General features: G+C 39.8%; 1 protein-coding gene across 1 annotated transcript in view; it reads left to right on the forward strand.

Moving 5' to 3' along the window:
- Window positions 1–1,280: 1,280 nt before the first annotated feature.
- The window catches only part of MUT (methylmalonyl CoA mutase), a 17,018-nt gene continuing 5,893 nt past the window's right edge, over window positions 1,281–12,405 (forward strand). The window contains exons 1-8 of the mRNA XM_010004890.1: window positions 1,281–1,690; window positions 4,055–4,422; window positions 5,081–5,238; window positions 5,819–5,990; window positions 8,269–8,517; window positions 9,802–9,913; window positions 11,133–11,248; window positions 11,709–11,824. Of these exons, the coding sequence (XP_010003192.1) occupies window positions 1,312–1,690; window positions 4,055–4,422; window positions 5,081–5,238; window positions 5,819–5,990; window positions 8,269–8,517; window positions 9,802–9,913; window positions 11,133–11,248; window positions 11,709–11,824 (1,670 nt within the window). The 5' untranslated portion in view covers window positions 1,281–1,311. The remainder of the gene's footprint in view (window positions 1,691–4,054; window positions 4,423–5,080; window positions 5,239–5,818; window positions 5,991–8,268; window positions 8,518–9,801; window positions 9,914–11,132; window positions 11,249–11,708; window positions 11,825–12,405) is intronic.

Genomic DNA, 12,405 nt, shown 5'->3' on the forward strand with positions numbered 1-12,405 from the left:
GCCCGGCCGGGCCGGGGAACGGTGCTCTCTGGTCTCTCTCCCCCTCCGGCTGTGGGTGCTGTGGTGTGAGGGGTGGTGGGGATGACAGGGCAGCTTGGTGGTTCCTTCGCGGCGCGGGAACGGGGGCGTCGCGTTGGGAGCCGTGAAGCAGCGAAGGCAGAGTTTGCCTTTGGATATTGGGATAAATTTGTTTATTGAAAGGGTTGTTAAACACTGGAATAGGCTGCCCAGGGAGGTGGTTGAATCACTATCCCTGCAGGTATTTAAAACACATAGAGTTGTGCTAAACCATGCTTAGGGGACATGGTTTACCGCTGAACTCGGTAGATTAATCATAGGACTCGATGATCTTAAAGGTTTTTTCCAACTAGAACGATTCCCTGATTCCATCCTGGCTGCAGGATCACGTCTCTGCAGGAAACAGTGCTCGTCTGATGCTCCTTTATGCTCATCAGGGTATATGTGTACCATATATAGCACGTATATTATTAAACCACGTTTGTGGAGTATGTTGCTGCAGCACTGTAATAGTGACAGAGATGCTCTCCAGTTTTATGTAGACTTCCTCATAAAGGAAGGCAATTTCCAGGGAGTTGTGAAGGAGCTGAGGCAGAGACACCAGCTATTAGAGCCAAGCTAAAATGTTCTTGGCTTGGGAAGGAAGTACAGGCATAGGGCATGGACAGCAGGAGCAAAGGAGCTTACAGCTTGCAGGAGTTACTAAGCCTGTCCCCCACATCGGTCTCATGCACAGTGGGATGGGCTCTGCCATTTTGTTATCCCCATGTTCTTGCATACCACGTTTTCTTTCTCCTTTCTTTGTCAGTATATCTCTGATTTTCATCCAGCCAAAGCCACTTTTTCCAAAGTGTGTGATCTGTCAGTGATTTTCTGACAGTCCACTTCCTTCAGAGTGCCTCTTTGATGCTAAGAGTCCTTCTGTGACATTAAGAAAGCCAGAGATGAGAGAGGTGGGAAGGTGAGAAGGTAGCGAGGCATGCTGCCTTCATGGCTAACACTGACTTTTCAGTGGCTGATTAATGATGGTGCTGCTTAAGGACTGAAATAAGTTGCACATTTCATGTGTGGGTGTAGATGAGTTGTAGGAATGTCTTCCTTAGCTGGAGGGAAACACAAGATTTTTCCCAAACTCTGCTTTACACACTTAGTTTTTTCCTGCAGAATTGTTTTGGTTTTAGCAAAACTGCTTGACCTCTCCATACTGACTTCTCCCGTGTTGGATTCACACGATAATGCGAAACACGTGTTTTTATTTCCTTCAGCTGACACCATAACTCCCCAGGGACAGACATGCTGAGAGCCAAGGATGCTCTCCTGCGCCTGCGGCCCGGCCGCTGCTCCTGCCTGGCACAGCCTCCAGCCTGCTGGCCCGCCTGGCGTTCGCTGCACCGGCAGCCGCTGCACCCCGAGTGGGCTGCCCTTGCTGAAAAGCAGCTGAAAGGCAAGAATCCAAAGGAATTAATTTGGCACACCCCAGAGGGGATCGACATCAAGCCCTTATACTCCAAAAGGGACACGGAAGACCTCCCTGAGGAGTTGCCAGGGGTGAAACCTTTCACTCGAGGTCCCTACCCAACCATGTACACATACAGGCCGTGGACCATCCGCCAATATGCTGGCTTCAGTACAGTGGAGGAGAGCAATAAGTTCTACAAGGACAACATTAAAGGTTAGACTACTGATTGAGGGAAAAAACATTGCATCGCAAAACAATGGGCAACATTCATGGGGCTAATTACATGGCAAATGTGGTTATTCCACCTTGTGAGTTGTGGTTTCTGATAGGATCTTCCCAGTGGTGCTGTAGTGTTAAATGCTATTTTTAGTTACTCTGCCTGCAAACTTAGACATAATTTGGCTGCATCCCAGGGTCAAACCAGCAGAGATCATGGAGCACTTTTCACTCATTTTGTGACCATGAAAGAAGATTGTAGTGGGGGGAAAAAAAACAGTTAAACTTCATCACTTAGCTAAACTTCCGGTGTTCTGGCATTGGGACAATTTGGATTTCCATCTCACATTATAAATTCTGCATGAAGTCATAAATACATATGAATGGTATCATTCATGGTGTATTAGTAAAGCCAGCTTCCTAAAAGTATTGGTATTTTCCTTATCTGAGAGCAATTTTCCCAATATTTCTGTGGAGTTTTGTGATTTGCAGCTATTTGTTTAGCTGATAGCCAGAGCATCATCAGAATATACTGTTAAGTTAGGCATTATAAATCTACTACTAAGCGGTTGTTCTTGATAGGCTGAAGCATTAGTTTTACACCAGCCATACATCTTTGCAATTGTTTTAAGTCAAAACAACAGACCACTGGAAGTTGCTTTCTCAAGAATACGTCCGTGACACTATTCCACTTTACCGTGCCTCCTACTCAGAACATAACTGTTTAGATTGGGGGGGAAGAGTTGTTTGGGTTTTTTATCTTCTGTGGTATCATGTTTAGCTAAGATGAAGCAATATAAGCTGCTGCAGTATCTTTGCAAGTGTTCTTGATTCTTTCCATTTATAAAACTCAGTAAATTAAGAAACTGTAATTACAGGGTATTAGAGGTTCACAAACAAGCATGTCAATAGAAAGATTGTTCTGAATATTCTCTTTCTCCTGAGCATTGCTTCTGAAGCAGACGTGCTAACACTTGGGTTAGCTGGTGGCACAGCTCAGTAATTCAAGAATGTTTGCTGCCAGGAATTTTTCATCTTTATTTGAGTTTTGACATAGTGATACTGTAATTTTATCTTTTTGTGTTAATGGATGTATCAGTAATTAATTATTTAGCATAGATTCTGAATCTGTCCCACGTATTTATAAAGCATTTTAAATAATTAATTTAAAATCTCTATATAATTTGAGAATAAATTTTTCAGTTCTCATAATTGCTGGAATTTCTGTTACTTGAAACTAGGTATAAATTTACATTTTTGCCATTTTTCTTCAGAGCTAACACCTAGCTTTTTAGATCAGAGATGACAGCTGGTATCTAAAGAGCACTCTGGTGATGCTGAGAAGCTGATTGCAGATGCAGTAGGTGAAATTATTTCAGGAACAGCAGTGCTGGTCAGAGGCTGAATGCCTGTTGGTAGAAGAGGTTTGGTCTAGAAAGGAGAAGACTGAGGGGGGGATGTAGTTAATGTCTATAAATACATGAGGACTGGGCATCAAGAAGGCAGGGACAACCTCTTTTCACTTGAGCCTGTGATAGAAGGAGGGGCAATGGACTCAAACTCGAGCACAGGAAGTTCCACTTCAATATGAGAAAGAACTTTACTGTGAGAGTTACAGAGCACTGGAACAAGCTTCCCTGAGAGGTTGTGGAGTCTCCTTCTCTGGAGACTTTCAAGACCTGTCTGGATGCCTTTCTGAGTGATCTGCCCTAGTTTTTTTGGTCCTGCTCTGGCAGGGGGGGTTGGACTCAGTGATCTTCAGAGGTCCCTTCCAACATCTAATAGTTTGTGATTCTGTGAACTGCTTTCAGTTTGGAACAATAGGTTTGCCAAGAACACTGACTCTCCCCTTCACTGCTTTATAGGAGTAATTCTTTTCTCCTGTAAATTTAGTAACGCACCACTTCCCCTTACGAATAAATAACATACATCACTAGAGCCAGGGTAACAATCTGTGTGCATGTGTTTAATTTGTGATAAAGAGAAGGTAACATGATGTAGTTAATCACACTTTTTTTTCCAGCTAAGCTAAGCAGAATTTCTGTATATAAGCCCTGTCTGTGCACATTTATAACTTGTAGCTAAATTATTATTAAGTAGTAAGCTTATTTTGTGGCTGAGCTAGAAGGGCCTTTTCACATAATATTTAAGACTAGAAGACCTTGAACAAGTTTGGGGATGGAACAGTGTTTAACATCACAAATTGGTTTGTTGTCCAAGCCTAGATCATGTGAGATGGAACTAATACATTTAAATCCAGTTCTAATGTGACTAACTCTCTTCAGCACTTCTGATTCTCTCTCTTTGTTGTTTTTTTCTTGTGGTTTGTTGTTTGTTTTTTTTTCCTTCTTACTCATTTAGCTGGCCAGCAGGGATTATCTGTTGCTTTTGATTTAGCCACCCACCGTGGTTATGATTCAGACAATCCACGAGTTCGAGGAGATGTTGGAATGGCTGGAGTTGCCATTGATACAGTGGAAGACACCAAAATCCTTTTTGATGGAATTCCTTTAGAGAAAATGTCAGTGTCTATGACAATGAATGGAGCAGTGATTCCTGTGTTGGCAACGTTCATTGTAACTGGAGAAGAACAGGGAGTGCCTCAGGCCAAGCTGACAGGGACAATCCAAAATGACATCTTGAAGGAGTTCATGGTCCGAAATACGTACATTTTCCCCCCAGAACCATCCATGCGGATTATTGCTGACATCTTCCAGTACACCTCAAAGGTATTAATTAACTATTTATGAGGCACTTTGGAGAACAAAGCAGAAGATGGGAAGATCTGTCATAGTGAAGAATGATGTGGTTGAGGAAAGGGCTGTGAGGAGAAGTTAAGATCCCAAATCACAGCATAAATGTGAAGATTTTTAAGTCAGTCCAAATCAAAGTCAGATTAAGATGAGCCTAAGCCTGAAGTTATGCCATGAAACCTGGAGACAAGGAACACACAGGCTATTCTTTGCACAGAAAGTAAGAAGCCCCCTAGTTAAGAAGTATTATACAGCTGTAAGCAGGAGTGAAGAGGTAAGCAATCTTTAAGATCTTCTGCAAAATTAATAATGAGAAGGAGATAGTGAAAGGAATGAAGTCCTCAACTGATGACTGAAGTCCTGTAGTACCAGTTGTTTTCTTAGTTGTGTTTTTTGTTGGAGAGATGGCACACAGGCTGTAATCGAGGAACATACTTGCTATGGTGGATGACAGGTTAAGCTCAATGAATAGTGCAGAGAGGCAAAAGCATGTGAAGTGAACATCTGCAAACACCACTTAATAGAGACAGGTTGTATTTGCAGTCTACAAAGAGTGGATTATTTGTGAATGTTGATAGAACAACTGTCTGATCCCCTCTTTTGCTCTCTACCATGTTGTCTTTTATTTTTGCAGTATATGCCGAAATTTAATTCCATTTCAATCAGTGGGTACCACATGCAAGAGGCAGGAGCTGACACCATTCTGGAATTAGCTTATACCATAGCAGATGGCCTGGAGTACTGCAGAACTGGACTTCAGGCTGGCCTTACCATTGATGAATTTGCACCCAGGTGAGCTGAAGAAACATGCAAGTATAAAACTCACTTTTGGTAAAACCTCTGGAGTTTAATATCAAATTTAGTATTTTTTATACATAGAAGCAATATTGGCAGTGCCCACATTGCAGACATGATTTAGTTACACAGTTTCAGCAGTAGGAAAATAAATCTGGTGCAACAGACACTTAGACAGCATCCGCAGTAATAAACTGAATAAGGCTCATGCACGAGCCCAAGCATTGTCAAGATCTGTTGTGACAATTTGTCTCTTGGTCAGAAAGAGGATCTTTAAGCTGTTATATCTAATACAGTTGTAGCTTTAGGACTCCAGAATGCAGCAAGAGCTCTTGCAGTTCTTTTATGCTGTACTGTTAATGGATTTTTTCATTAGTATTATTTTGAAATATTTGGGAAAAATGCTTAACGAGGGGAGATTTGGACAGTTCAGTTTACAGTTGCAAATTTTCTCAAAATAAAAAGGAAATATCTGTAAAAGTAATTTAAGAAGAGGGCTTGCTGTAGGACTTCTTTACCAAAAGAGAGTTATTAGAATGTTTAAATGTTTTATCCTGTTCATGTGCTTTTATTAAAGGCTCTCCTTCTTCTGGGGAATTGGCATGAACTTCTATATGGAAATAGCTAAGCTGAGAGCTGGGCGGCGGTTGTGGGCTCACTTGATAGAGAAAATGTTTAAGCCCAAGGATCCAAAATCTCTTCTGCTGAGAGCTCATTGTCAGACTTCAGGCTGGTCACTCACTGAACAGGTTAGAAATTGGACTCACATTAACTTCCTAATTTAAGTATGTTCTTTCTCTTGAACAGGGCTGCTCATTTTGCTCGTAAAGATGCAGCTTTCTGAAGGAGACAGCTTGTCTTGGTCTGACACATGCACACACTAGCTTTGGGTACATCCTTTACTTCTGTAACACAAAAGCTTTTGTTGAATGCCAGCAGCATTGCTTTCCAAAATGCTGCTTCATGAACTATCTCAGTATTCTGGACTGTCATGCAGCACTCAGGAAAAAGGGCAGAAACTAAAAACTTGAGAGTGTATTCACAAAAGGATTCCACTGGTGATAGGCAGAGTCTCTGTGCCTAACTTTTCATTGACTGGTTTTGTTTTCATTCTGGAATCATTGTCTTAAGTATGTGTGCTCACCATCTAGTGCATACTGAATTGAGAGTAGGATCCAAACCTGCTGAGTAGAGAGAGAATTGCTGAGAGGTGCTTATATTAATTCAAAACTCAGAGGGTGAAGCTCTCTTGGATTTGTCCTCTAAGTTATTTAAAAATGCAACTGAATGAGGAAGTAGAGGCATCTTTTCTTCAGGGTCACTGGCTTTGAGGATTCATTTGAGCAGCTGAGGAAATCAGTTGTGCCCCTGACTCACTGCTGAAGAGTGAAGTAATGGCTGCAGCTTATCTGCTCTTTTGAAACTGAGTGCACCAGCTGCTCTTCATGTTGAGTTACATCACAACAAGAAAACAAATCATCAGACTGCATATAGTTTCCCACGTGAGGTCAGAGCTGGATTCCAGCTCTGATTCCAAGTCATGCAATGTGAGTTATTTTTAGGTTGTGGTTGCAACTTGGTTTTTGTGCCTTGGTTTTATTCTTCTTTTTTAAAGCAAATGTAATGTTTACTTACATTACAGGAATGCAGTAAAACTAATCCAGTGGAATTTTCTGAACAGTAGCCTTTGCAAGTTCCCCAATTGGAAGTATTGCATGAGTGCAAAAATATTAATATTACCAAAATTATGTTCAACCATCTTCCAGTGTCCAGCATAAATTAATTCTGTCAGGATCATAACAATTTTTTCCTGTCTAAATATTGTTTATCTTAATATAGCTCCTAAGTGTCCTGTGTTTACTCCTTAAATTTCAGAGAGCAAATGAATTTTCCTTTAGCCTGCCTTTAGGTAGTATCCACTCATAAATTAGATTTTACTTTCTTGCTTATCCAAATCACATTTTAGTGTAATTCTTTAAATGGAATACTTGAACCAGAAATAGACTCCAGTGTAGGTAGAATTACCGTGCCCTTGTAAAATAGTGATATTGATTCAATCAATTTGATTTTACAAATTGATTCAATTTCTCTATGGAAAATAACATGATTTGCAGATCTCATTATTAATTTTGCCTTCTTCAAGGTCCTATTACATCGATAGCTCTTAATTATTTTTGACACATTTCATCCTAACTAAGCATGTCAATAATTAGGTATGCAGTCTAAGCTACTGTGAAATTCCCTCAAGAATCACATTAGACAGGCAGTTGCAGTGTGTGATTCTTCTCTCCATCTCAGGAACATAAATCACCCCTGGGAGATCATGATAGCTCCTCTTTCACTGTAGAGGCACATATATACAGTTCAACAGTCTAGATGTCTGAAAAGAGCAGATAAACTTTTTGACGTAAATGCTGAGTTTGTTTTCTGTGATAGCCACTCTGTTTCTGTACCTCATACCCCATATTATCCATTTGTTTTGGTTAATATGCCAGTTTTCCCATAGTTACCTTTCAATTTTATAGCACCAGCAAATTTGAGCTGTAATTCCTACCTTTATGTAATGCTGTCATTAATGAAAATATTGAGCACATTTATTTCCGAAACAGATCTTGACTAGTAACAGATGTCTTACAGATGTGCTACTCACTGCTCTGAGAATTCTTGAATTCGAGGATGGAGGACATTGGGACTACCTGTTCCATCCTCTCCAACTTGGATTCCTTAAGTTCATTGAAACACCACTAAATATATGTCAGGCTTTGCTTTGTTATCTTGACCAGTTTACTCATAACACTGATAATTTTGACTTTCTTTATGGATTAATTTCTTTCTCTGAGATACTGCTAAACTATATATAAGTTTGATTGGATGTTTATTATTAACTGTCTCCTTTTTCAGCTTTTGTTATGATTACAATGTTTCATTGGGGAATCTTGCATTCATTTCATTGCAGTAGTATAAGTGTGATTAACCTCAGCCTCACAGCAGAACCTTTGATCTTCAGAGCTCTCCTTTTTCTTCCAGGATCCCTTCAACAACGTTATCCGCACTACTATCGAAGCCATGGCTGCAGTGTTTGGAGGCACACAGTCTCTGCATACAAATTCATTTGATGAAGCCTTGGGTTTGCCTACAGTGAAGAGTGCTCGCATTGCTCGGAACACACAGATCATCATTCAAGAGGAGTCAGGTATTCCTAAAGTGGCTGACCCCTGGGGGGGTTCTTACCTCATGGAGTGCCTCACCAACGATGTCTATGAAGCTGCTTTAAAGGTCAGTTTGCACAACCTTTTATGTTTCTTGACAACATTTCAGGTATAGGAGTTCTGACACATGCTTTTTAAGTGACTATTTGATAACTTGGTACCTCCAAAAGAGGGAAGTATTTTACGCTTAACACTTCAGTGATTTCATTGTTAATTAACTTTACAAAAATACAGTGTATATTTCAAGAAAGAGAGACTTCTGGCTTCTAGCAGACTATGCTCAAAAGGAAAATATCCCAGTGTGCAACAAATAATCGAGCCCTCTAAAGTCTCTTGCACACTGAAGACTCCCACTGGGATTTCTCTTTCATGTGTAAGGAAAAAAACTAGTTCAACAGAAGAAAGAGTGAAACCAACCTACTTAGTGACATGCCTGCTCATGCCTGTGGTGATCTGTTTGAGACTTTAAAATTAGGGGTTATTGAAAGCAAAGTTTTATAGCTAGGCATGTAGGCAGGCAGTTGTCTGACCATGCTCAACTTTTGTGCAGAATTTTAAAGGAAATTCTTCTGTTGGATCCAAATATTTTTTAAAATTATGTTTTTAGCTGCCAGCCATTACTTGCATGTGAAAAGTACTGTGCAGCAGTAGTCTGACTGGTGGCAATCAAGCATAAAGATACATGCTTGCATGTCTAGCCTACAGCTAAACCCAGTGATTCTCCTTTAGAGCAAATTACTCTCTTATGCAAAGGCCCAAATGAATAAGCTAACATGGGCTCAAGCCCTAGCCTGTGGCTGTACTGACACAACAGCATCTGACATGTGTTTTTTACGTAATTGTTAAGTGGGACTCCTTTAGACAGTGCCAGGCATGGTCTGATGGACACTTTCAGTAGGCAGTTTGAATACAGTCACCCTGGTTTGGAGTTGGATGGGCTTCTGCTGTCTGAGAGCTGAACCATGCCAGACCACTTGCCCTCAGGATTGGAGAGCTGACCCTGACTTTTTTCAATGTTTTTGTGTTTGCATACATGTAACCATAAGGGCTGACTGGCAGGCAGAAGGCAGTTCAGAGTCAAGGTCTCATATTTTAAGCCTTCTCATCCATAGGTGTTACTGGTTGAAAATATGCCATACACTGGTATTGAATTCATGGAGTTTTGGTAATAAAAATGCTCTTTTGTTTGAGAAGTCTCTTAATTTATACCACAACGTGTAGTCAGAGACACAGAGATAGTAAACAGACTCTTAGCACACCAGATTGTAAAAATGTGGATGGCAGTACAAGTGCAAAGCTCATCTTGTGAACCTTGTTAATACTTATTTTCTAAATCCTTTTGGTTTCTCAGCTTGTTGAGGAGATTGAAGAAATGGGTGGAATGGCCAAAGCTGTTGCTGAGGGGATTCCCAAGCTTCGCATTGAAGAGTGTGCAGCCCGAAGACAAGCCAGGATTGATTCTGGTAGGGAGCAGGCAGATGAAAGAAAGGAACACTGCCAGTCTTCCAAAGTTTTTTTGCACACATCTTCATTGTTTTTTTTCTTCTTTGGAAAGTGATAGTATGCATGGAATACAGTACCAGTATGAAAACAGTCTTGCTTGATATATTCAAGACTAGATTAGGCAAAGCACTGGAAAGAGTATTTTCAAGGAGTATTTTGGCCTTCAACAGTGAATCGCTTAATTTCTGTTACTATGTTGTATCTGTGAATCCTGAATTTAAAAGCGTGACCGCCAGCAGATGGCGATACTGACTGGCCAAATTTCTGGTTTTGCCTGAAAACTGCACATTCTTCCTGAAGACCAAAAAATGCCCTCAGCTTAGATGCAACCCGTTCTTTGTGATATATGTGTAGAAATGTATATGCATATATACACATATAGTAAGTATAGGTGGAAGTGTATATGCTTGTGTATATGTATATACATGTGTGCTTATTTTTGTAGCCTATATTCCATCAGCAGTCCAGTAACAGAAACTAGGGATAATGTGAATGTGAAAGAAGCTATATGAACTTTTTTGTTTGGAGGATAATTCTGAAGCAGGTGTATAATTAAGACCAATAAAGAATAATCAAAGCAAGTACTGATTTTCCTCTCCCAAGGTAAATTACTTCATGTTGCTTTGGAAAGTGTAGGAAAGTTACCAAGCATTGCAAATAAAAATGGTTGTTAAGTCCGTACTTGCTGAAAGTTTAAAAACAGTTTTCCAAGATGATAAGTTGATGTTTATTAATATGGAGTGTTTTTAGATAGGAACTTCACTTTTTTACTTATGTGGTAAATCAGAAAGGTAAATGCAAAGCAGTGCAGGAGACCAGCACTTCTGCTTAATTCTGTAAGACTCAGTTATGTAAACTTAAAAAAGAGAAAAATAGCTAATGTATATTAGTGACTCATTACTAAATCACTCTGTAAGATAAATATTATTTTATTTAAACTTTTTTTCTGACCATTCACTGAGTTGAATGGTCATGCATCTAGTGATCTCTAATCATAAAATATGGAAAATACAGATTAAGTCCTTCCTGTAAGAGCAAATTTTAAGCATTTGAAATGTATACAGTTATAAAGTAAAACACTGCATTATAATGCTCAAAATTTTCTTGTCCTGTTACGATTGTGTCTTTTCACAGTAGTTTGCAATCTATTCTGAGTTTCTGTTTGTTTTCTGGCAATAGGGTCAGAAGTAATTGTTGGAGTAAACAAGCATCAGCTAGAGAAAGAGGAGACAGTCGAAGTTCTGGCTATTGATAACACTTCAGTCCGTAGCAAGCAGATCGAGAAGATTAATAAGGTGGGAACTTCCTTCTTAAGAATCAAAGGTCTTGTAATTGCAGATAGAACATGAATAAAGGAGGTTTCCCAGAAACCTGACCCTCAGATTTCCAAGTGTCTGCTCTAGTCTTTAGCAGAGAAGCTACACTTCTGTTCAACTTCAGTGGAGGCTGATGGAAAATCCCAGGAAGCACAGTATTAGAATCCAAACAAAAATGTTTTTTGTTATGTTCATTTGGTCTTAATCATTGTATTTTAAATAGTCTCGTAAATGTGTGTAACCTTTCAAAATTAGTAAAAATGTAGATGAAATTATTTTAGAGACACCTTTTTACTTCTAATCGTGTTGAAATATACAGCATATATTGACAATTTTCAATTCCAAGCCTTCAGAATTAATATTTAAAAGTCTTGCACAGACAACTTCCCAGGTCAGTTTGTAGTTTGTTTTAACTAAATTTTTCTCTCCCTCACTTCAGGTGAAGGCTACTAGAGATCAGGCAGCAGTCCAGCAGTGTCTCTCTGCTTTAACACAGTGTGCAGCTACTGGGGAAGGCAACTTGCTCGCTCTTGCAGTGGAAGCAGCACGTGCAAGGTATTGGGGGTGGGGGTGAATATCCAACTGCTATTTAACAACTGGTGGTTCATTTTCACCTTTTAGCTGTTTGTGGTTATGGTATCAGTGAGGTTGGGGTCTTTGAAATGTTTTGGGTTTTTCGTCAGGTGTGGAAGTTGGCTGGAGTTTGACATTGTAAGATAGACTATTACATTTTAAAGTCTCTTAAGGCTATGCTTTAATTTCTCATAAATAACAATATGGATACAAAGAATCTCATATGAAATGATGTTTGTACACATCATGTTGTCTACAACTCAGACTCTTAGCAGTTTCAGGACATAACTGAGTTTCTCTGTCACCCTGCTGTTTCAAAGGGAGCTTAAGAAGTGTCTGCGGTGAGAAAATGGATATTCACAATCTTATCACAGTCTGTTGCTTCATCCTTCCTTGCACTGCAGGCTGGTGTGAAAAGATTTTTTGATTGAAGGAGGAATAAGTTTGCTTAGTCAGGCAAACATGTAGAGGATGCTTTTGAGTAATGCAGTGAGGCATCCTCTAGGGTCCAGTGGAACATTTACTTTTTTTCACTTACGGTGCTTTTAAGACTGTTTTCATTC

This window comes from Chaetura pelagica, unplaced genomic scaffold (genome assembly GCF_000747805.2).
Source record: "Chaetura pelagica isolate M959 unplaced genomic scaffold, ChaPel_1.0 scaffold99, whole genome shotgun sequence".
In the NCBI taxonomy this organism is placed as follows: domain Eukaryota; kingdom Metazoa; phylum Chordata; class Aves; order Apodiformes; family Apodidae; genus Chaetura; species Chaetura pelagica.